The sequence below is a fragment of the Scophthalmus maximus genome, chromosome 13, assembly GCF_022379125.1.
Source record: "Scophthalmus maximus strain ysfricsl-2021 chromosome 13, ASM2237912v1, whole genome shotgun sequence".
NCBI lineage: Eukaryota > Metazoa > Chordata > Actinopteri > Pleuronectiformes > Scophthalmidae > Scophthalmus > Scophthalmus maximus.
The window spans coordinates 5,873,698-5,897,133 of NC_061527.1; the positions used below are offsets into that span (position 1 = coordinate 5,873,698).

At 48.1% G+C, this 23,436-nt stretch overlaps 1 protein-coding gene across 5 annotated transcripts in view; it reads right to left on the reverse strand.

Moving 5' to 3' along the window:
* The window catches only part of kank4 (KN motif and ankyrin repeat domains 4), a 66,244-nt gene that overhangs the window by 9,405 nt on the left and 33,403 nt on the right, over positions 1 to 23,436 (reverse strand). For 2 of the 5 annotated variants that reach the window (XM_035648582.2, XM_035648581.2), the window contains exons 2-4: positions 9,611 to 9,684; positions 5,604 to 9,047; positions 2,330 to 2,423 (exon numbers count right to left, since the gene is read on the reverse strand). In XM_035648582.2, the coding sequence (XP_035504475.2) occupies positions 2,330 to 2,423; positions 5,604 to 9,047; positions 9,611 to 9,629 (3,557 nt within the window). In that variant the 5' untranslated portion in view covers positions 9,630 to 9,684. Of the gene's footprint in view, positions 1 to 2,329; positions 2,424 to 5,603; positions 9,048 to 9,610; positions 9,685 to 15,058; positions 16,857 to 17,721; positions 17,863 to 20,433; positions 20,459 to 23,436 lie in introns of those variants that run through there. The other 3 variants (XM_035648584.2, XM_035648580.2, XM_035648583.2) reach the window with 3 other exon arrangements.

Genomic DNA, 23,436 nt, shown 5'->3' on the forward strand with positions numbered 1-23,436 from the left:
CTGATTCATGCTTATTTGTAGATGTGCGCACACACACACACACACACACACACACACACACACACACACACACACACACACACACACACACACACACATGGAGACACCACACCACAAGAGGCGTTCAGGGGCCGCAACATTCCCTGGATTCCAGAGGAGCTCAAGGGAGAGCAAGGACAGGTTAGACCATCCGAAGAGAAGAAACACAAACAGCGGCCCACTTCCTGGTGAGAGCAGAAGCCTAAAGATAGTCAGAGACAATATTGCTGTCCGACATTGGAATGCAAGAGATACTGTATTTAGTATTTAATGACAGGGGGTTGAACATTTGAGAGATAAATTCGATGTGGAGTGTGTGCTCAGACAGATCTGTGTAACAGAAGTGACGGTTCTCTATTTGCTCAGGGGAAGGAAGGAATAGACCTCACCACAACGCTGCTCTTAAAAAACACAACGCGAAGGCGAGCAGGTCATAAAACAGCGCCGCTCAGGAATGCAAGGACAGGAACGCGGGAATAAAACAAAATCCTCCTAATGGAAGCCGTTTCCTTGATGTGATGGGGAGGTAATAATACCACCCAGGCATTTCAGTCACAACTCTCCTCGAGGCGAGAAAACAAGATATATGATTGGATTTGGGTTCAAACTGTATGAGAATGGCATAGATGAAAAAAAAACTAAAAGATAAGAAATATTGATGGACGCCTGTGGACGGTTTCTATAGAAGTCTACGACTAGACTTCTCACTTGATTTATAACGTCACTAAAACATTTTCCGGAGGACTTTATGGTTCAATCTCTAGTTTCACGTCTTCTCCAATACGGCACACTGTTCATTTTGTATATTGTGGTCCCATTTACAGTAAAATAGATGATAAAGTACGGTATGCATTGGGGCGCGTGGATACGGCGTGATTGACAGCTACTAGTACCGTCTTTCATCGATCCCTGTCCATCCCTGTATGGAGCGACTAATACTAGCATTATTTTAGCTTTACAATACACCGAAGTTATGGTGTAGGGCTGGGGAAAGCATCCAGGAACATTTTTGACGGTCAAAACAACGTCTATTATCACACTTTTATAGTGATTGTGTGGTGCTTCATGTTATAAATATAACACCAGACGGGGAAAAAAATACCTTTTGTTCCTTCACCCACTACCATCTGCTTAGTTAAAATTCATCAGCTTTTACACAGCTCACACACACACACACACACACACACAGCTCACACACACACACACAGCTCACACACACACACACACACACACACACACACTGCATCTAGCATCAGAACAATGCTGACATAAGCACTCTTGCACAAAGCAGTGAGGTATCGTCAACACGCGCGTCACACAGTGTAGGCGTACGACACATTCGCAAAAGGCGCACGCGTCCACACTTCGCAGCAGCAGAAGTGAGGTCAAAGTCGGTGCAGCGGGTCTCCGTTCCAATGAGCCTCGGTGACTAACGGCAGAGAGGCACGTGCGTGAGACGCAGGCGGACCGGTTTGGCAGGCGGCGTGTGCGCAGCTGTGACACTCGGCTGACTGAAAAATGAATTCAGGACTTACTCATCGTGACAAATCAAGAGCAGAACAAGCTGGTGGAAAAAAATACTGCTGCTTGAAAGATCCGAACCGAGGATTACAGACGAATAAATAGTTCCCTGGCTAAAATGTTCAACAATGAATACAAACAAAATCTCACTAATGAGGGCCCTGCATAATGTACCGCTCATCATGACACGCTCTTTGGTGTCGCATTATTACTGCATGAGCAAAAGATTGACTGGTTTCTACTTTCTGTGTCAACAAGGTGCGCCGCGCTTTTCGCTCAGCGTTTGACAACCTGCAGACACAAACATCCACGGTGACTGATTGCTCCCATTGTACCTGGGGGGAATGTAGCCAGTGGTGCACATTTTTGCTCTATATCGGCCAGGAAAACCAATTATCCAGCTATTAATTTGTGACAAACTCTTAAGATTACCTGGAGTTATTGTGCGGCCCCAACAGGCTAATCCCACTGAAGCCACTTTTTGCAGAATGCACCGCGTTAAACCCCGACGAGTCGGGCGAAGGATATATGTAATCCTTGTTTTTGAAGAACTGAGCAATCGAATCTGAAGACGCAAAAAAAAAAAAAAAAAAATGCAGAACTGTTTTTAATTACTGCGCTGGTACGTTCACAGAATATGTTCTAAGGCTACATTCTCCTGTAGGAGTAGAAGAGTAATCAGAAAATATTTATATTTTTTAAAACACACCGCCGCCCATTTAAACAGAGCTGCTCAGCGATTGGACATTGATTAAAAAGAAGATTTTACCCTCCATTCACCCCAACAAACTTCAGGTTTTTCTTGGCTCCCTTATTCCCCTGCTTGTCGGCGACTCCATTTTTCTTCATGATGGATTTGAGACCTGGTGAAGGGGATGAAACAGAGAGAGGGGGAGAAAGAGAGGAGGTAAGGAACAATCCATTAGGCTTGTTTGGAATTTGGGGCGGGCATGTGTTTATGTTATCTGTGCTCGTGTGGAGGAGATTAATGTCGGGAACGCCCCACACTTAAACACAAAATACGGCGTGGTGTTTTTTCACTGCCTGTCACCTATATGATGAAGAGCACGACTTAGGTCGGATCATCTGTTAAAGTCAACCGATATTGACTACTGAAAACCTCCAGCCATTGTGAGATTAACACGGTTTGACAATAGTTACTACTATACTTTGATATTCTATAGATGAAAACATAACTTGAGTGCAGAATGCAGGAGAATCCTGAGCCGATGAGGTGAGGAAGGACATGAGGGGTTACCAAATGGTTTGGGGAATATTAAAATGGCGTGATTCATATGCGATGACCTTCACAATTAACAGATCTAAATCCAGTTGAGCGCCAACAGGGGATTTATTTGGACGCACTGAATTATGGCAGAATGTGGTTCATCCCTCCAATAGAGTTATGAGACTTTGTGAATCTGTGCCGATGAGCACTGAAGTTGTTCTGGTGGCGCATGGTGTCCCGACACTTTATTATGACACTTTTTCTTTGTCAACCATTTATAAATGTGAATGTTACTGTAAATGAACAACAGCCTCTATAGAAACTTTGTCTGGCCTTCTTTTCAATTCATAACCTTATGAATTAGCAGTGCATTTTTCTCCACCATGGGTAGGTAATAATAATAATGTAGTTAAATTAAGTTATAGGTCATCAGACAACGAGTTAAAGCACTACATGATTCTGACACTGGCACAGGCATTCACAGTTTGCACGTGTTGACTTGTATTCACTTTTCTATGTATAAGAATGCCAAAACATTTTGAGCCTGTGTGATATTTCAGAAGCTCTGGCTGCAATTATAAAGCATGTACAGTGGAATCCATGTGTTGGCAGAGAAAGGCGTAGCTAGGGCCACATCTCTATACTCCAGACAAGGAAAAGATGAAAAACAATGGGAAAAGAACCACGCTGTCAAGAAAAAACGGACCAGGTAAAAGGCAGTTAACATGAAGACAGTAGGAATTTCAGGAATATGATGACAAGCAGTCGAGAAGTGACCAAATCAACTGACTATCGCCGTAACTCTGGCTCTACGAACGTATCGCAGGACAACGCACAGAGTACAAAGGCAAAATACACAGGTCAGTATTGCAGGCCTTATTAACGACATACAACCTTGACATTGCCAGGCCTACTTAGGCATGAAACTGCCCAATAATTGATTCTGCATGGGCTCCCTTTGGCTCACTCCCATTGGCCCTAAGCCAGGGATGGCTGTCTACATTGCGCCTGACAGCAGACATGATGCAGAGGCTCCGTAATGTTTTATGCAAGGACATAAGGGTGTGGCCTTGAGCCCAAAAAAAATAAAAAAGAATCCCAGCGAACACCATCTAAGCAGAATGATGCTTTTAGGTTCCAGTAACTCTCAGGAGAAAGCAGCAGTCAGCAAGGAGGAGGAGGGTGGGTGGTGAATGTTTTTTTTTGTATTTGAATATATCCTCTTACTATCTTCTAATAAATAAAACAATGGCGTGATTCATCCTTCTCTCACTTTGTCGGCGAGAACCTCACTCGTCCGTACAAATCTCCAGAGCTGAACTCTGAGGAGGAATTGAGAGTTCTCGCAGGGAGAGCAGTGGGTTATGTTTCCAGGATGAGCAGAAGCTGAACGCCGGTGTAATTTTGAGGTCAAAGTCAAGTCACGCCGGGAATCTCAGTTGTCAAAGATGTAGACAGCTACTCCGGAGACACCGTGACAGTCTTGCGAATACACGCACAGTATAAACTGTATCTAGGCAGACACACGCGGGAGCGCGCGCGCGCGCACACACACACACACACACACACACACACACACACACACGAAGCACTTAAAAGTACTGTTATATACTGTACTTCCAACACTGAACTTAAAATGAACTCTTGAACATAAAATATGTGTGTGATAGCAGAGTGATTCAGCTCCTGGGCCAGAAACAGAACAGCGAGACATCAAGGAATAGAAGAAAAAGCATCAAGATGTGTGTGTGAGTGTGTGTGTGTGTGTGTTTGTGTCTTTGTGTGTGTGTGTGTGAGGGCCTCTGCTTGAGTGTCCATTCAACTGTGTACTGTAAGTAAGTGCTCGCGCCCGTACATGTGCACTTCCCTGTGCGAGACAGAGTGTTTCTCTATGCTGTGTGAAGCAAGAAATAATTATGCCCTTGATGCGATCAAACCATAAAATTTCACGAGCTGTTGGAGAAGCTTTAGTGTCAGATTCCGCAGAGAGATGGAAATCAAAAGAGAAAATATACTAAAACAAATAACTGAGAACTAGAGGGAATGGCAGATATTTTTTTCCTCTCAGGAAGAATCACAAAAAAAGTATTCACAGGTATATATGACGCAAAATCATGGAGTCCATATCACTAAGCGTCATAAGACTACTGGAAAAGTATTAGATAGTGAAGAAAAGAAAAATCACTTTTCCTTTTACTACTCAATCGAAACTAATCGAACTAAACGAACGTGTTGTCGCCGCGCATCCTGTCTGAACAATCGATTGATCGGGACACACTTCTATCTGCAAGTTGGGACACTAATGGTGACGATACAGCCATGAACTTTGATCGAAGCTTGAGCGAGAAAAAAAACACACACAAGTGAAGTCCAATGAGGCAAGTGACACCTTTCATTCCTTCATCACAACCAAACTGCCACACATCCCCTAAGTCAGGTACACAATACTTTGTGTCCATATGGTACTATAGGTGGAATCCCTTCAAGACACAATATCTATTTGTAAATACAAAATCTTCACTCTAAACCAGTGACACCATGGAAATCTGTCAAGCCTTTCAGGCGATGTTGGGCTGTATGTCTTCTTATTCAAGGGAGAGCAGGATGGGAAATTAAAGTTCAAGGCTACCTAGTTGTACACAAACATACATGTATGAATCATCAGACTTTTTAGACGACGTTTGACATCTTATAATAGAGTGGGGTAGAGAGTATGAGCTGTGAAGGGGGGTCGATTCAGTGGATATGACAAATAAGCAGGTATGTGACAGACTGATGACTAGTCGTGTGTAAAGTACAAACCACTGGGTCTTACCTTGTTCTTGCTGCTTGCTGGCAGCGGCGGCAGCTTTCTGGGCTGGCGAGTAGAAGGCAGAGAGGACGCTGAGGGAGCTGACCAGTTGACTCTGGATGGAGCTCATTTTGGAAGGACCAGGTTTCCCTGTCGCTGCTGCTGCCACTGCAGGGAGCGCTTTCCCCGCAGGCTTGGCTGTCGCCCCCTTTCCCGCCTCTGCTCTTTTGCCCGCCGTCTGTTTCTGCGCGCCGTGGCTCTCCTGCTGGCCGGCCGCCTGCTGAGCTCCGGAGCTGCTCCCCAGCTGGGCCCACTGCTCCCCCAGAAGCCCCGTTAACCGGGTCACGACTTGGCCCAGGGCCGCGGGCGAGGTCGGCGACTCGCTGGATCCCCTGCCGGAAGGTTGGGCCTCGCCGCCGTCCCGACGGGAGGCCTGGGCTTCGGTCGAACCGCGCCGCTGGGCGGTCTCACCGGAGCCTCTGCGCAGGGAGGGCGTCTCGCCGGCGTCTTTGTGAGGGGGCGGAGTCTCCCCGGAACTCCGACGAGAGCCCTGAGACGAACTTTGCGAATCGCCGGACCCCTGGCGAGTCGGGCGGGGCTGGGCTTCTCCCGATCCACGACTTGGCGGCTGCGAGACGGTGGCCCCCCTCTGCTGTGCCTTGAGCTCTTTTGCGCCTCGTCGAGTTGCAGAGGTTTGCGAGTGAGCCTTGGCTAGAATCGATTTAGGACGGGTTTGGGCGCCACCGGAGCCAGGAGACGGGCCCTGAGGTTGCGACGGAGGTTTTTCCTCCACAGACTCCCCGGGAGGTTTCTTTGCTTGGGTCTTGTCCTCAACCAGGGACCCGGACGGGGCTTCATGTCTCACTTGCTCCGTGAGCTGCGTCGGGGTTTGAGCCTCCGGCTGAGGTGCGTCCTGCGCTTGCGCCCGAGGCTGCTTGTCTTGAATTTCGCTGGACCCCCTACGAGGACGCACGGGCGCAGCCTGCAGTTGAAGAGGTGGCGGCTGCGCCTGCTCTGCTGAGGGCTTCCGGCCCCTCTGAGGCCTCACGGGAGCCGCTGTCTTCACGGCCGCATCCTCCGCTGCCGTGACAACCACGTCATCGACCGCCGTCTCTTTGACCGCCACGCGCACAATCTCACCCTCGGCTGTGTCTTTCTTCTCTCCACTCTCCGCGGTGATCGGCTTTGTTTCGGCGATTTCTGTCACTACAATCTCTGGGTCTGTACTTTCTTTTGTTTCCGAGTCTTTCTGCGCACCACTCGTTTCAATCGTAGGTTCTTTATCGTCCCCTGTCGCAGCTGGCGAACCGGTGCGCTCTTCATTGTTGCTTACAGCGTCCGAAGCGGCAGTTTGTTCCGGTGCACTTTCTAGAACAATGACTAAACTGTCTGTGACAACTTTCATGACAGCACTTTCACAATCTCTCCGAAGTCTCTCCTCTGCTTCCCCGTCATCCAGTCTTTCACTGACCAGAGCGTCGACACCCACTACCCTTTCGCTGCTTGCGCCTCCTCCCACTTGACTCTCTGCTTCCGCGCCTCGGCCTGGATTGTTGTCCTGTCGTCTCGCCATCTCCGTCTCCGTCTGCCGGTCGGCCCTCTGCGCCGCCTCCGTCTCCGTCACCCGGTCCACGGTGCCCACCCTCTCCGTCTCGGTGCCTCGGTCTGCACTGCTGGCCCTCGGCCTCTGCGGCTGGTCGGTCACTGCCTCTCCCTCCGTCTCCGTGACCTGGTTCACCCTCTCGGCCACTGGCGTCTCAGTCGTCTGATCCTGGGTGGCGATCCTCTCGGTCACCGTGCCCCGCTCCATGCTGTTGGCTCTGGGTCTCGGTGGGCTCACCGCAGACACCTCCGCCTCCGTCTCCGTCACCTGGTCATGTGTTTCGACTGTAGCGTCGGCCACTAGATCTATGCCCACGACACTTGCTTTGGGTACGCATATTTCAACACAGATTTTATCCGTGTCTGTACCCTTGTCTACTTTATTAACCGACTCCGTCTCTGTCTCTTGGTTGGCAAAATCGACCTTCTCTGTCACTGTTCCCGTGTCGATGCTCTCTCTCCTCGGCCTGCTGTCTGCTTCTGGACTACACATCTCCACTCTCATTCCCTCACTCAGTTGTATTATTTTATCCTCTTTTACCTTGTTCTCCTCTATTTGTTCTTTCAAAAGACTATTAGTGTTCTCCAGCTCTTGGCTGGCCCGAGTGAGTTTATCCTCCAGTATCATTAGCTTCTCCTGCACCATCTGCAGACTGTCTGTCTCCTCCTCGGGTTCTCTCGCTTTTTCCGCATTACCATCTTGGGTACTGCCGGTCCCCGTGTCTTTAATAGCCACCCTAAGTGATGTTAATTCCTGTCCCGCCATGTCACGTGATAGCTTTTGCACTGCGTGCTCCAGTGGACGCTCGATTGTCTCTTTCTGTTTGTCTGATTTTTCCGACGGCTGTGTAAGTCTCTCTGATTCTTGTGCTGAACACTCTCCCGTTTGTCCATGTGCTGGGGAACTCTCTGCTTGTAACACCCTACTTTTCTCTGTCACACCAGTGGTTCGGGTCGTCAGCGCTAAGCTGAGCCCTTCTGCGGGCCTGTGCGCACACGGCTGAGCGTGTGACCCAGTGTCAGAACTCGGGGCTATTGTGGAAGGCGATGTGGAAATCTGTGCTTGGGCCTGGGCCTGGCGCTGCAGCTGCAGCTGCAGCAGAAGCTTTTCCCTCTCCTCCCTCAGCGAGCAGATCTGAGCCTTCAGCTCAGGGATGGTTTTGACCTGCTCCTCCAGCTCTCTGACTCGCTTCAGGGCCACCGTGATCTGTTGGTGAAGCCCCGTTCGTTCCTGGGGAACAGCGCGTCTCTCTGTTATGTCTGGTGAAGGACGGAACATGTTTTCCGTTGAGCCATTCTCTGGTGTTCCCACGATCCGATCCGGACTGCTTGAATCAGAGCCCTTCCGCTGCTGTAGGGTGACCGGCATGCTTGAGGCCCGGAGCAGATTCGGCCGACTTTGGCTCCCCACGGTTTTCTCTTCAACAGCCCGAGCCCCCATGCCCACTTCCTCTCTGGGCTTAGCTGAAACCCAACCACTTCCCTGACTGGTTGTCCCCCTGCTGCTCTGGCTGGGGGTCCCCCCTTCATTTGCCCTGAAGTCAAAGATCTGTTGGACCTCCGTCACCCGCGATTTAGGCTTGGGCCCCAGGGTGGACGTCCCCGACCATGTGCTGTCCTTTTCCTTAGAGGCAGGCCTGGCTCCGTGCCCAGGGAGGCTGAAATTCCTGGGTAGTGTGCTGAATTTGGGCGGGCCCTTGACCCTGCGCTGGATGTGGACCCTTTTGATGGTGTTTCCCTTTTCAATATCATCAACATACTTGAGGAAGTCCAGGTCCAGGTGGAAGCCATAGGGAGTCTCCACTGAGTAGGGCAACTGCTTCCTCGGAACACCGCCCTCAGCAGCCTTGGTCTGAAAGCCGTTGGCTGTAAGAAATCAGAATTAAATTCATTCAATCAAGCAATGTTCCTTCTCCTAGTACACCACATAATAGCAGCAATAATATTAATAACTGAAATCAAAAATTGATTCACATGTGCAATTGCTTGACAAATTAACATGAACCAAATTACACATTATCATCGACATTGTCATTTCACTTGTACTGTTAGGTTGTACTGCGTGGCACACATGGTGCTTCATTATCTAAAACCGTATCCTATCACTTACTGGGTAAGTAATTATCATGCGGCGATCATGCCAAAACAAACTCATCAGCATGCATAATGCTGCTCACGCTGTGTCAACTTATGAATACAGTATGAGACAGGGGACAGTTATCACCTGCAGGAAATAAGCTCTTTCTTCTGGCTGCATTCAGGAACAGGAACTTAAACATGTAACGGCCTTATGTCAAAGACTGTATTATGCAATGGAGGCAAATTGGATTCATAGATAACAAAACTGAACAAATTTCTGCACTGAAAAAAATAAAATATTTGTTACAGTGAGTTAAAAGCAAGAGAAATGTTGACATAGTGACACGCACCACCTTTCTTGTCCATCATGGGAGGCGGAGTTCTCAGTCATCGACTTGCGTTTGCTACAGTTGGAGCTGGCAGCCTGGACAAAACAGAAAGGAGAGAGCTATAAGTTAATTATTGTACACATACACATAATCCTCTGAACAGAACTCGTTTCTACATCCTGCCATGTCTCATTTTTTACAAAAGAAAGAAACAGAAAGAAACAATAAGAAGCAATGAGGCCTAAAGTCCTAAAGGCTCCAGGAAACAAATTTTCCTTTGTTGAAGTTACATGTTCTCCAAAACCCCGCTGAATAGTTATTATTTTAGTAAAGCAACTGGAATAATCAACTGCTCCATATAGCAAGAGAACAAATATTTATCTCTCTGAGATTAGATATTCAAGAAGAACGTGCGCTTGGCCAGGCTGCCGGGGAGGAAAATATACTGACTTATGTCAAACGTAACCCAAGAGATGGACAAGAGTCTTGAAGTAAACTGTTTAGTTCATGATTAATGCAAAGCTCCAATGCGCATGTAGTTATCGATAATGACAAGCCGTTGTACTAGAATTGTATACAGAATGGCAGCACGTCTAGCAGTCCAAATTGTAAAGGATTTCATTCATTCAGCTCAAATGCAATTTAGTCCTGAAAGTTAACAAATAAGTACAAATTGTGCAGTCCCAGCTCTGCTCTACTCTAACTGAGGATAAACTTGAAGGGTAATGCATTGTCATTATGTATATTAACTTGATGTAATTTGCCTCGCCAAGTCAAACCTTCAAAAAGCCATTTCATGTCAACACAGCCCTGGACAGGCCCACGGAAGGGGACACGTTCCATTTGGTGCCACCTTGGATCAGTTGTTCCACGTTGGAGTAGCCAAGAAACCAGAGACCTTTGTGCATTTCTTTTTTTTACAACGAGCTTAGTGCAGAGTGGAGTTGAGTGGGATGGGAAAACAGTTCAGCGAGGGGAGTCAAAACCTTTAAGAGCTTACGCAAAGCTTCCCTAATAAAATATCCAATACTACTAATAAAGTACGGGGCAATTCGTCCAGCTTTTGAGCAAGCCGCACAGGAGAAATCCATATTAAATGAACACTTACTACACCCCCTTCATAGCCAAATATCAACTCCGAGGCTATTTAGCAAATAGCCACACATAATGCACGCAATTTCCATGCAAATTTGTGTCACTGGAGAAAATGTCTGCTTCCTAAGAAAAAACTGTGCCCGCAGCTCCGGTTTTAATAAGTGCCGGAGTTCCGACCTCAACATCTGAGGCAGTTTCAGCGAGGGTAAATTAACATTTTTCGTTATTTTTGTCGGGAGGCGGTGCATTGGAACAGGTACCGCAGATGCAGGTTTTTTCTGTTACACCAGGTTTCCATGCATTGTCCTCTATCATGCCCCCTGGGTTACAAGTCAGTGTTGATGCTTTCACTGATAACATTATGCAAAGAGTGAAATAACAATGAAACGGTAAAAGATATCATACTTTAATGGTGTTTCCTCTTACAGGTCATTTCATTTTTATTCTTACACTCACATACATAACTTAAGGGCCCCTTGTACTAGGAAATACAGGAACTCTGTCTCTTAAGTGGCAGTTTTCCCTTTTTGAAGTGACTGCTTTCATATCTGGAGAAAGAATGGGAACACCTCCGCGTTGCATTTATCTAAGTGTGCGATACTGAAAAATGCATAGAGACTCTCGGCACTCGCAAAACCGAATTACACTTTCTCTATAGCGGCTCAGGCAGCTCTCGGCTGACCTCGTTTTTTCCAGAAGCCAACCACACTGCGCTGCGTATGACACACTCGCTCGTACAACGGATTTTCAACGGCCTCCATTGCATCGTATTCCGACGTGTCAGCTCGTTTGGACAACACAGGCCGTAGCTCGGAGTAGCCACGTGGTAAGCAGTGTGTTGGGTTGCAGTGTGCCGAGTGGGGACACATTGCGAGGCAAGCGTTACACGACTTGGCAATGCAATCAATCAAAATGACAGGCCGGGCCACAGAGGGGCCTAAACAGCGCCTGTGACAAGCTCCATTTGGCCTCCGTCTTCATACGCCGAGTGATAATAATGAAAAGAATGGGTGACCTGGAGCACAATTGTTGTCTATGTCACAGATGAGCAGATACACACACACACGCATACATTGGCGACGCGCGCTGATCCAGCAGACTCGACAGCCGCTGTACACGATCTGACGTCCGTGTGATTGCTACCATGGCAACCGTCCCTTCAGTCCACCCCTCCTGCGTCTGTGTCCCAGGAGTGGAAGAGGAGAGCGCGCACGGGGCATTCCTGACGCCTCCCCGGGCCTAATGCGACGGCGGCCGGCTCGCTGTCCTTGAGGCTTAATTAGCAGATTCGGGGAACAGAGGAATGCTGCCCGTAATTGCCGAGTGAAGTACAGCCGGGCCCCGCTGGCGATCACACACAGTGGGCAGGCAACAAAACCCTCCTTAATGAGATCATTACAGCAACGTGGAGAGACAGAGGTAGGATGGGAGGAGAGAACGGAGGAGGGACAGGGAGACGGAGGAGGTAGAGAAGGAGAGAGAGGAAGGAATGGAGATGGCTTAAAGAGCGTGAGGAGAAAGATGGAGAGTGAAATCTTAAACGTGGCAGATGGATATGACGGGGGACGGGGACGGGGACGGGGGGGATGAGCACAGACAGAGAAGTGGCAGAAGAGATAATGCTGCGAAGAAGAGAGAGAAAAATAAACACCACAGAACGAATCAGTGAGTTGAGAGAACAGTGAGGGATTTCCTTAATGAGAACGAGTCTCTACCTGACCTTCCCCCCAGTGCCGCTGTGAGGATTTGTAAAGTTTCTCCTTTTAATTAAAGTCACTCCCACACGCTTGTGTGGCTAATGAAGGCCTCGGCGGTATCGCGTTGGATTTGATGAGCTGCGGCAGGGTAATATGGATGATTACCATAAACGATAAGCTATAACATCCAGTCCGCCGGCATGGCGCGGCAGTGCGACCGCAGCATCGTAACCAGTAGATCGTCCAGGTGAGGTCAGTCCTCAAATATCGGAAGTCCCTGGTGACAACAATGACGCATGATCCACACTGGATTATACTCACAACGGCTATGAGCTGAAAGCTCATAATGGCTGTGTTAATCCAAAGAGATTGTGTTTGTTGCAAGGCTGAAAGGGGCTAAAAATACAACCCACGGGCATCTGTGTCCAAAACAGTGTTCGCGAGCGTGTCGGCACCAATTTAGTCGCTCGCTTTTGTCGCGGTTTGCGTACGTGCATGTGCTCATATTGCTCAACAGTACGCATTTTAATATGTGTGTGTGTGTGTGTGTGTGTGTGTTGAGTCACTGTGCATGAACGGCAAACGCAGAACGCAGAGTTAAAAAAACACATGGCCGCAGCCGCCGTACGACTCGCGGCGATCTTTCACCGGCAATCCAATAAGTGTGACAGCTGCTGAGAGGCTACAACACGTGAAGGCCCGGCGGGCAGGAGTAATGAGAGGAAGGTAAATAAGCCCATGCTGACAGCCAGAGGTTTTTCATGTGTCACCGGCAGCACACGCAATATGGTTGTTTGGTTTCATTTGTTTGGGTTTTTTTGGAACCCGGGGAATAAAGTCAGTACCTGACGATGCATTTTACAATGTCTAAAAAAACTCGCGTTCGGGAAAAAAGCCAGACATTAACATTTTCACAAAAACAGGATGTGATGCTATCAAGTGAGGCTACACCGACTGCCATCTTTGTCAAATTATACATACGTACACCCACTCATGGATTCACACACACACACACACACACACACACACACAGAGACACACATATATCACCACACTACACGAACGCACACATGGACATAAAATGACTGCTGACCCAACCTATCATGGAGGGGGGGGGGGGAGGCAGCATTAATTGAATGTCATGGGTCATTACATTGGAGTGGCTGTGTACTGGAGATTGAATTAGTCTAATACACTGACACAGAGCAGGCTCGGAGAGAAGACAGGCCCACAGGAAATAAGATTGGGGAGCGGGAGCAGGGGACAGGAGGGGGGGTGGGGGGTGGGGGCGGATGGGAAAAGGGACCGCGGGAAGGGAGCGGCAGCTGCACAAGCTCATATCTCCCACGTGCAGAACGCTCGACTGTTAGTGTTTCCCCTCTCTCTCCCATCTCTCCCCCTGTAATGTTTGCCAACTCCATCTGATTAAAAAAAGAAGAAGAAAAACCAGCGCACGATATTGCATTGTGACCTCTCACACGGACCCAAGCGACGGCCGCAGCCGTAAAGTGTCTGTCAGCCATCTTGGGGGAGCTGTGGAGGAAACTGCAAGCAAGCAGCAGCCGGGCAGGGAGACACAGGCGGACCAGCAACAGCAACAAGGTAACGTTCTGAGTCCCTACCGCAGGCCTGACGTGGGACCAGTTATCTCTGTTTGCTCTCGCACTATACCCTGAGTATACAAACAGGACTGTCCGCCTTAATACGCCGGCGGGAGACACGCGCGCACACAAACAAATTCTCAACGAGCACACGTGCAGGCAAATTGCGGCGATACAGATAAATATATGCAAATTACCAAATACCTTTGGTCGCATATGCCCACCGAAGCACAATCGTGCGAGAGTGCAATTTCAGCAGGGCAGCGACAGCCAGAGATTATTCTGCAAACTAATTTGGGGGTTTTAAGTCGCCCATTTTTAAGCATTTGAGGCCGCTCCAAGACCTTTCTGCAATTTCACGAGGGTGAAAATCCCTTTTTACAGCAGTTACCGCACCACGACCAACTCCCGGGCTTGTCTCGCCCTCCTCAGCAGAGGAATCAATCGGATGGGGCCAGCCGGAAGGATTTAAAAACCCTTTTAACCAATCTGGTTTTGCCTCGTTCCATTAAGAAGAGGTATCATTCAGGACCGCGGCGGGTGATTGTTTTTCGTCTGTGGCAAAGAGCAAGACGTCCGCGGATACGGCGCCGCGTGGCAGGTGAAGTGGCTGTGTTGTGTTTCGTATATCTCGTGTCCTGGATTTCAAGAGGCCGGGGGGCCTGAGCTTGTGCTTTCCTGCGTGTGAACCCCCTGCTTAAAAAAAAAAGAAAAAAAAAAGGTCTGACCGGTGCAGTTTTCGCCGCGTTACTCTGGGCAAGAGGAAATTACACAGCCGTCCCTCCTGCAAATAAAAAAGTGGAATTCCTCAGCAACGAAACGCACCGGTGCACTTTTCAGTGTGCTCGGGGATTTGCCGCCTGCCCCGGCGGCTAAAGGTGGCTCGAGTGTTGCGTAACTGACAATACATGGTTAGCACAACTCATTCTCCCTCTGCCACTGTTCAACAATGCTTTAGCATTTCAACATCTGACGAATAGTATGGAACATTCATCATTAATCATTGATTATGTTACTTCCAAAAAAAAAAATGTAATCTGCTGTGGTCCGTTTTGTATTCATCTGTGTCCAATTACCAGAACAGCTCCCCCGAGTGAGGGACAGGAGCGGATGTTGCAAATTGGTTTCGATCGAGGGCGCCGCAGATGTGGATGACGCTTTTGCACAATGACACGCTGAGGGTAGGGCGCGGAATGACGCCTCGCGGCAGCAGCGGACTGAGGAGGACTGACGAAAATGCGGGGACAGGGCGAGCTGGGAGCCGGGAAGTTTTCCGATCGCTGGACCAAATCGAATGAAGGACGTCAGCATCCGGATCATGAAGGCAGAACTGCAGGAGACATTCATCTGACATCTCCGAGCTCTTATAGTCTGCGCGCGTGTGTGTGCGTGTGCGTGCGTGTGTGTGTGTGTGTGTGTGTGTGTGTGTGTGTGTGTGTGTGTGTGTGCTCTGCGGGAACAGATCAATCGCTCCGCTCCTCGAGAGGAGCTATTTGGGCACAGTCTAGTGACTCGTCCATCCCACTCCAGTCTGAGAGTACCCCTCCGTCTATGTATAGTACATTTCAACACCGTTGCTCTACTAGAATACATCTTTTAGGCCAATTTGCCGTTTAATCTTCTTCACTCCAGTTCTGTCGGATCCGCGCCCGTTCTTCATCTAGATTTCTTCTCTTCAGTTATGATCCAGTCCGTATTCAGCCGGGGCCCCGATTGTTCACATCTGGCTCTCAATGCCAGAGGAGAAAAAACTGAAAGAGGGAACTTCCGTCAGTAGGCCCTCATTACACGGTGGTTAAATGATTCCCACAGGGCTGTAGTGAGGAGGCGATACAGTTCACTTCAGTAGCGTTATTCTTTTCGGAGTAGCTGCAAATTTAAATTGTAGGCAGAAACATGCAATTCAATGTAAATATAATGAGCAATAATGAACGTTGGGGAGAAATAAGGTAAAAGCTGATTACTTCCAGCTGTGGTGGTTGAAAAGAAAATCCATTATGATTATCTTATATTAAAACGGTATGTTCTGGTTACGAGTGCTGAATTGAAATTATTTTCTTTCTAAGCTCACGGCGAACAATAGGAACTCAGTTTTATACAAAAAAAACAAAAAAAAACCCAAAGACCACGAGACACAAAGTGATGGTCTTTTAAGTCTGTTGTTCTATTGTTCGGTCGCAGTTGCGAGTTCCCTTTGCCTCCGTGCAAGGAAATTAGCCGTGAGAAGATGAATCACCTCAGAGCCCAAGCATTCCGCTCATATTCAGAGAGACGACGAGGAGAAAGTACAGGATGCATGTGGCGGTTGACCCCATTGTATTTTGCGACAGTGAAGCTTCCTTCGAGAGAAAAAAACAAAAAAACAGTCGAGTGAAGATGCATGATGCTCGGTGCCTGAGCATCAATCCGGGCGGAAAAAACCAAAAAAAAAGCTTCAAGTTGTGAAAGGAGAAGGAAGATCTGCCCATGTGCACCAGTGGACCATCGACACAAAGGTTTCTACGAACATGAGGGCCTGAATCTTGAAAAAGGTGCAAATGAGCAGATGTCACGTTTTTTTCGCCCGTAGTTCCAAAATGCAGTCGATTTGTCACCGGCAAATGCGTCAGTCCGTCCACACATGCAGACACCCAGAGAACCACGCGTGCCTCCATCACGGCCCCACGTGTGACCAGGATAATAATCCATTTGCTCACTTTGGAGTCATCACCTTCCAATGATGCTCGACCCCGTCGGAAAAGGCCACGCTGGGCGATAAACATCGCTGTGGTTTACACCACACGTTCGCTCACAAAGTGTTTGTGGACGGATGTAGAAAAAAAGAAAAAAGGAAAAGAGTTGCCACCTCAAATTTATCCGCGTCAGTTGTGGACGTGGCCTTACAGTTACCACCCCTGTCCTGCTGCGGCCTCCTCTGCCAAAGGACAGATAACCCTCATGTCCCATGCCCCGCCCGCAACTGTTTTTCTTATCAGTCTCTCGCCAAGTGAGTGTAAAAAGCCAGACAGGCGGTGCTGGTGCTGGTGCTGGTGCAGCACAGTCTGCAGACAAAATCTGTGGGATAAAATCAGCACGTATGAATTCACACTCTATTGATCTGCATGATGCATGATAACGGCCCTCAGAGAAAAACGGCTCGTACTCACAGAAAAACACACATACGCGTTCAAAAAACTGCATTGGAAAAAAAGAAAAGAGTTGGCCGACTGCCACACTGAGTCGCTCAATGCTCATTGGACTGTAATGTGTGTGTGTGTGTGTGTGTTTGTGTTTGTGTGTGTGTGTGTGTGTGTGTGTGTGTGTGTGTGTGTCTGTGCTGGAACCGCTGAGCCCGTCCATGTGCGCGGCTGCCAAAGCTGTGTGAGACGGGTGCTAACATTCTGCGAACACGCACACAGACACGTTCACACGCTGACAACTCTTTTGCACTCTTTCTCACACACGGCAGGAAAAAACACGTGAAACTCGCGTGCTGCGCTGCAAAAAATAGACCGGGGAACGAGGGGGGTGAGGAAAGACAGAGTCGGGGTGTGGCAGCGCGGATCACAGCAGGAGGAAGAGCAGTGCCAGGTCAAATAAAAAGGGAATCACGGCAGATGGAAACAGGCAAATCCAGGGTGCAAAGTGCTCACGAGGGTAAAATTGGTGAAAGAGCACGAGCAAAACAAGAAAATGGGAGCATCGTGAGTCAGGGGAGAAACAGAGGAGTCAAATTCTCATGGGCTGGTTCGCCTCTCACCTGCCATGCAGCAGCCCCCGTCACCTCCCGTCCTTTCTGTTTCTGTCTCTGTGAGTGCCACTGGCCCTGCCTCTTTTCTAACCTCAGCAGAGACGGAAAGAAGAGAAAAGAGAGGGAGGGAGGGAGGGAGGGTGGGAAAGGGGTGGTGGAGGTGTTGGCAGATGGCGCTGAGGGAGAAGGCGAGAAGATGCTGGTCAAACTAGTGGCTCTTTTTTTTAATAAGATAAGATTCGCCAGCCTGCCCACTGCAAGCAACTGGCCTAGAAAGAAAAAAAATACGTAACGCCCAGAAAAGATAAATGAGCTGAACAGAGAACACACACACACACACACACACACACACACACACACACACACACACACACACACACAGTGATCAACCACCACTGCCTCTCTGTGTGCATCGATGGCGCAGCAACTTTAAGTGTGTGCGTGTGTGCGTGTGTGTGTGCCCGTGTGTGTGTGTGCGCGTGCGTGCGCTTTTGGGATTTCCTAAAGTACAAATGACCACGAGGGAGACATGATGCTGTTTGTGCGCACGCCAACTTTTTTTTGTGTACGGGTCTGTGTTCATTCATGCATCAACTGGTGTGTGCGGCCGTGTGTGTTTCTGGGGTATATGTGCATGTGTGTTAATGTCTGTGTGTGTGTGTGTGTGTGTGTGTTGCCCGCTGGCAAACGGCCTGCCCTTCAATGAACCCCCATCACGCACAACTCTAATTTCTGCTGAAGGACTTTAGGCCAACCCCCTGCTGTGCTGCCGCCAGGCCGCACGAGGCCTGCTCTGACCAGGTCGAGCTCCAACACCACCTTTTAAAAAAGCATCCGACCATCCATCCTGCCGCGTCGTCTCTGTGAAATCTAAAGAGTCCAGACCCTTGGCTACCTGTGTCCAACTCAATAACAGGGGAGCAGTCTAATGAGTAAACCCCTGGCCGGCCCAGTTGGCTCTGAAGGGTAAATGAGGTAAATAATTAACTGCTTTTAAATAGGCTAACAGCCCGCACTAATGGGCCCTATCTCTTATCTCACTCACTGCACCAATCCCTCACACCACCGGTGCCAATTCCCCCCTTAGCGGGCGCCTGGAACGCACATTTCAAAAAGCAAACATCGACCTTAAAACAGCCCGGCAGCACAGCATGTGGCGCGTAGGGGGAAAAAAATACAGCCTGCACACTTTGGCTTGATATATATGGAGCACATGAAAGATTCATGTGGATATACGGGCAATAGCTGTAGCAGTGCCAGGCCTTTAAATCCCACCAGTAAGCGTGGATGTACTCTGAGGCCAAGGGGTTCGTTTTGATTAGGACTGGAGGGAGACGAGAGTTTTTTTGAGGGGTCTTACGACAGCCACAACAACTAGGAGGATGGTTTAGCAAAGAAGAATGAGTTGACATTCACTCTGCTGATAGAGGCCCACGAACCATACAGTCCAACACATAGACCCCTCAGCGCAATACTATTGTAGGTTAACATGCTTTGTATGAGTGTACATAGACCTGTGGGTTCTATTACACATTAAATATGAAAAACATGGTCCAAGTTTTCAGTATGCAGATCGTTCTTACTTTGGTCCAACACCAGAGTTCCATGATTTTGTATTTTGTATTCCAAAGAAGACTTTCTCTCTGAAGAGCGTTGACTTGCACAGGACACTTTTGTCAGACACAAACCGAGACAATGTGAAAGTCTTGTGTGTCTAAACCCTCCCCTCTCCCCGTACGTCTAACTCATTGCATGAAATCAGCTCAAACACTTTCATCTGAAGCAGCGGGCTGAGAGAGGGTGCGATGCAGCCTAGAGGGTTAAGCCTCCCTCTCGCGGATCACATGAACCGTCTTCTGTCAGAAGGGATCAGATCCGACCCTCAGAACCCCGGGATTTCCAAAGTCTCCCTCCTCTCTTGTATTGCTCTTCATGTCAAAGTTGGACACATTGTCTGTCCAACCCCCGCGTTGTCCTTGTGTTGAAAGAGTCGAAAAAAAGCCACGTCAAAATGATGCGTGCCGGGACTGATGGGCGAAGAAGTTAAACTATGTCTAAATATTTTGTTCACGTGGGGGTAAGATGACGTCTGAAATCGACAGGTGGGTTGGCGCAGCTTTGACTGAGCCCCCTGCTTCATGGTTGCAGAGATCACAAGATAAGGACATAAGTCATAAGTAAGACCTAAGTCCTCCAACTCACACGACGAACTTTGTTGTATGTGGTTAAAAAACGACCAAATCGACCGTTTCCTAAATCCACAGGAGGTACAACACGAATACTTTTCGCCGCAGCACAACGTGGGGGATTCATTGGCTTCACCAACGCATGGTTTTGAAGAGCTTGTAAAGGTAAGGGTTATTGTTGTGTGAATGGCAGAGAATCAACCCGATCACAGAATCGAGGCAAAACCTTTGAAATGCACAAACTCTACTGACCTACCGGGTCTGCCGCTGACCTCTAGCAGCCGTGAACATAACGGCCGCAGGAGGTCTACGGTATTTAAAATGGCCACATAAGTCGTAATGCGCTGCTTCCAAAAATCTTTTTCCGTTGGAGGACAGTGTCCCAAAATGTTGTTGTGCCATCCGACCACATCCGTCCATCCGCTGGAAAAAAACAACAACAACAACAAAAACAACAACAGGCGGCATTATGAAAAAGTCTGGCACCCCCGTGATCCTGTAGACGTTTTTTCCTCCTACAAATTCTTCAGCTCACCTGGAATCAGGTTACATTGTCGAATATTTTGACTCTGCATGTATGTTTTGAAACCAAATCCGCTCTGGGAGTAGCAGTTATACGCTGACATTTTAAACGGCTGCTATGTCTCGCAACGTCATTTTTGTGTGCCGTTGACGCAGTTTTAGTTCTCTGGCGTCTTGAGATTCATGCCAACTTTTGCAACACGCAATTATCTTTAAGAGTCTGCAGTGTGTGTGTGTGTGTGTGTGTGTGTGTGCGTGTCCAATGTGTCTGAGTGTGTGCAAGTGTGATAACTACTATGACTGTTTTTATTGACAAAGGTCACGGTTTTGAAAACTACATCACGTCATAACTTGCAGCCTTCTGGAAATACAAAATAAGCTAAATAGACGAGCACTAAGTGGGGGAAAAAATGTAATTAACTCATATTTTCAGTTTCAGGGTGTATCATTTTGGTTTTGTCTGTGTGATGACACTAAGGTCTAGAAATGTGATACCTTGAAAGTAAACTCTGGTTTTTATTTGCGAAATGCAAGACAGTTGACCTTTAAACTATGGAAGCTAAACTCAAAGGATGTTTTACTCTCAAAATCAGGGAGTGCATGTTTAACATAACTGAAGAAAAACATAGAGTTTAAAGAAAATCCAATATTCTCCATGCAGAACAAGTAACAGTATATAATCTTTCACAAACGAGGCCCTGTTTGCTTGTGGATACACACCATTTCAGTTAAACCCTATTTGGCAACACATCAGTGTTTAGACTTGCTATTAGTTTTATGGTTTAATGCACCTCATTTATCAGCAAATAATATACTTATGTACTGAATATTTTTCAGTAAGATTCAACAACACATTCACCCCCTACGTCAAACTAATTTAATTTATAGGGCTATAATATTTTAATGTTTCCAACATATGTTACGTGTGCATACTATTAAAGCCATACATCATTGCTTAGATATACAACTATCTGTCCCACGAAGTAGATAAATCTGAGCTCCAGACAGTATATACAGTCCAGACTTTCCTTGCACAGCCAACTTATGATATTATTGGCTATCACCTCGTGAATTTTTTCCCTTTTTTCTTTTGTTTTCATTCTTCTGTTTTTCACATTCCTTCGCGGAAATCGCATATGAAAGGCACAGGGCTCAGAATAACCAGATACGCACTGTGATTGAATGCTGCAGGCAGATACTGGGGGATTTTCTTTTTCCCAAATTTTGTGCTGTTAGAGTAAAAAGCTCGAGGCTGCTTTGTAGATCCCAAATTGGGGGTGAGGGAGGCGGCGGCGGCACGGCTGAGGCATCACTTTTTCAAAACGGAATTTTGAAAAACGCAGTCGGGATTGAAATGAAGTACGGTTCAGAAAACAGCCAACCATTCAAAGACTGCGGATCCTTCAAGAAAACGTTGTAATATTTCTACAGGTTCATGGGGTCATGGAGGATAAATAATGAAATAAATTGCAGACTAAATCCACTTAGTGCGAGTTGTTGTAAATACTCGAACGACCACATGAGCAAAGATCCATCACTAAGATGGTAGAAAAAAAGAAAAAGGGAATGACCAGGATTTTCCACTGTGATTGTGTGTGTGAATGTGTGTGTGTGTGTGTGTGCGCGTGTGTGTGTGCGTGTGTGCATGCGCGCGTGTGTGTGTATAGCCGGGGGCCAGGACTGGGCAGACATCCTGAGGAAGGCCAGTTGCTGATAAGGCCTTCAGGCAGGGAAGAGACTGTTTATACATTGAAACAGACGCCCACTGAACTGACCGCAGTAACACACCTCACCGCTCAAGTGGAAATGACCTGAGCTGTGGCGATTCGCCGTGCGCGCATGAGAAAAAAGAACGAGAGCGGGAGACGGCAAGGGGAGGGGGAGGAAAGACAACACAGAAACAAAAATAGAAAGAAAGTGTCTTCAAAGATAAAACACCGCTGAGTTAAATCCATAATCATACACGCAGAAAAAAATGCGGCCTTTTCCCCGTATAGTGACCTCTATATGGCCGAATATAGAAAAATGCATCATGACAGCGCGCTGCCTTCTACTTTCCCTCCGTAACCGCGGGGACGCCGCCCACTTTACTTCACTCATTTCTCCATTCGCCATCATTTTTCTCTCTTCCCCCGTACGTGTGGGTGTAATCACTATGTAAATGCACAGGCGGGACAAGAGAGGCGAGGCAAACGTTGGGAAGAAAAAAGAGAAAAAAAGGTCCCTCCAGTGCAAGAAAGGCATCTCAGACGGACCAGGGAGAAAACACAATGGGCGGACTCGCAGCAGGGACACGACTCTCAGCCACAATCTTCCTTTCTGTGTGCCTCCCTTACTTTCTGGCTCGCAGCCAGACGCCTTTGCTTTTGTATTTCACCGCTGCACATTTCCCATGGTCTCATTTTCAGACTCTCATTTGGAAGCTCCCGGCAGAGTCGCCACGACCCGCAACGTCGCCGGAGCGCGCGGGGGTGTCATTCCGGCGTCCACGGAGAGCATTGTTGCTGTGCCAGAAGTGGAGCGCGGGCAAGCGTCTGTACCACAGTCAACAGTGTGCACAGCAACAGCTGTGGCGGGGTTTCTTCTTTTCTTTTTTTTTTTGTTAAATTCCCCCCACCACTCTTCAAAAATGTAAACAAAAGTCGAGCCAAACAAAAAAAACAGACAAGAGACTGCAATACAGTGACGGGCCGCAGCCAAGCACTTGAAATAAATGGGGCTTTTCGGATCGCTCTGTGTCACTGCCGCCGGTCATGGAGTGAAGCGCGGCGCGTCACGCCGACGCCCATTGATTTTCTAAGGGACTTTCTTTTTTTTTTAGCCGAGTCAATAAACCATAAAACTACAGCGACGACAGAAATCGATCTTTGTTCCCCCGTTGGTTCAGTGCACTGTATGGAGATGAAGATGTGCATCCCCCGCCGGCCGCGGGTTCGACGCACCCGAGGCTCGATCGCGACGGGATCGGCTTTCACCGATTTCTCTTCTTTTTTTGGGGAAGAAGAAGCGGCTGACG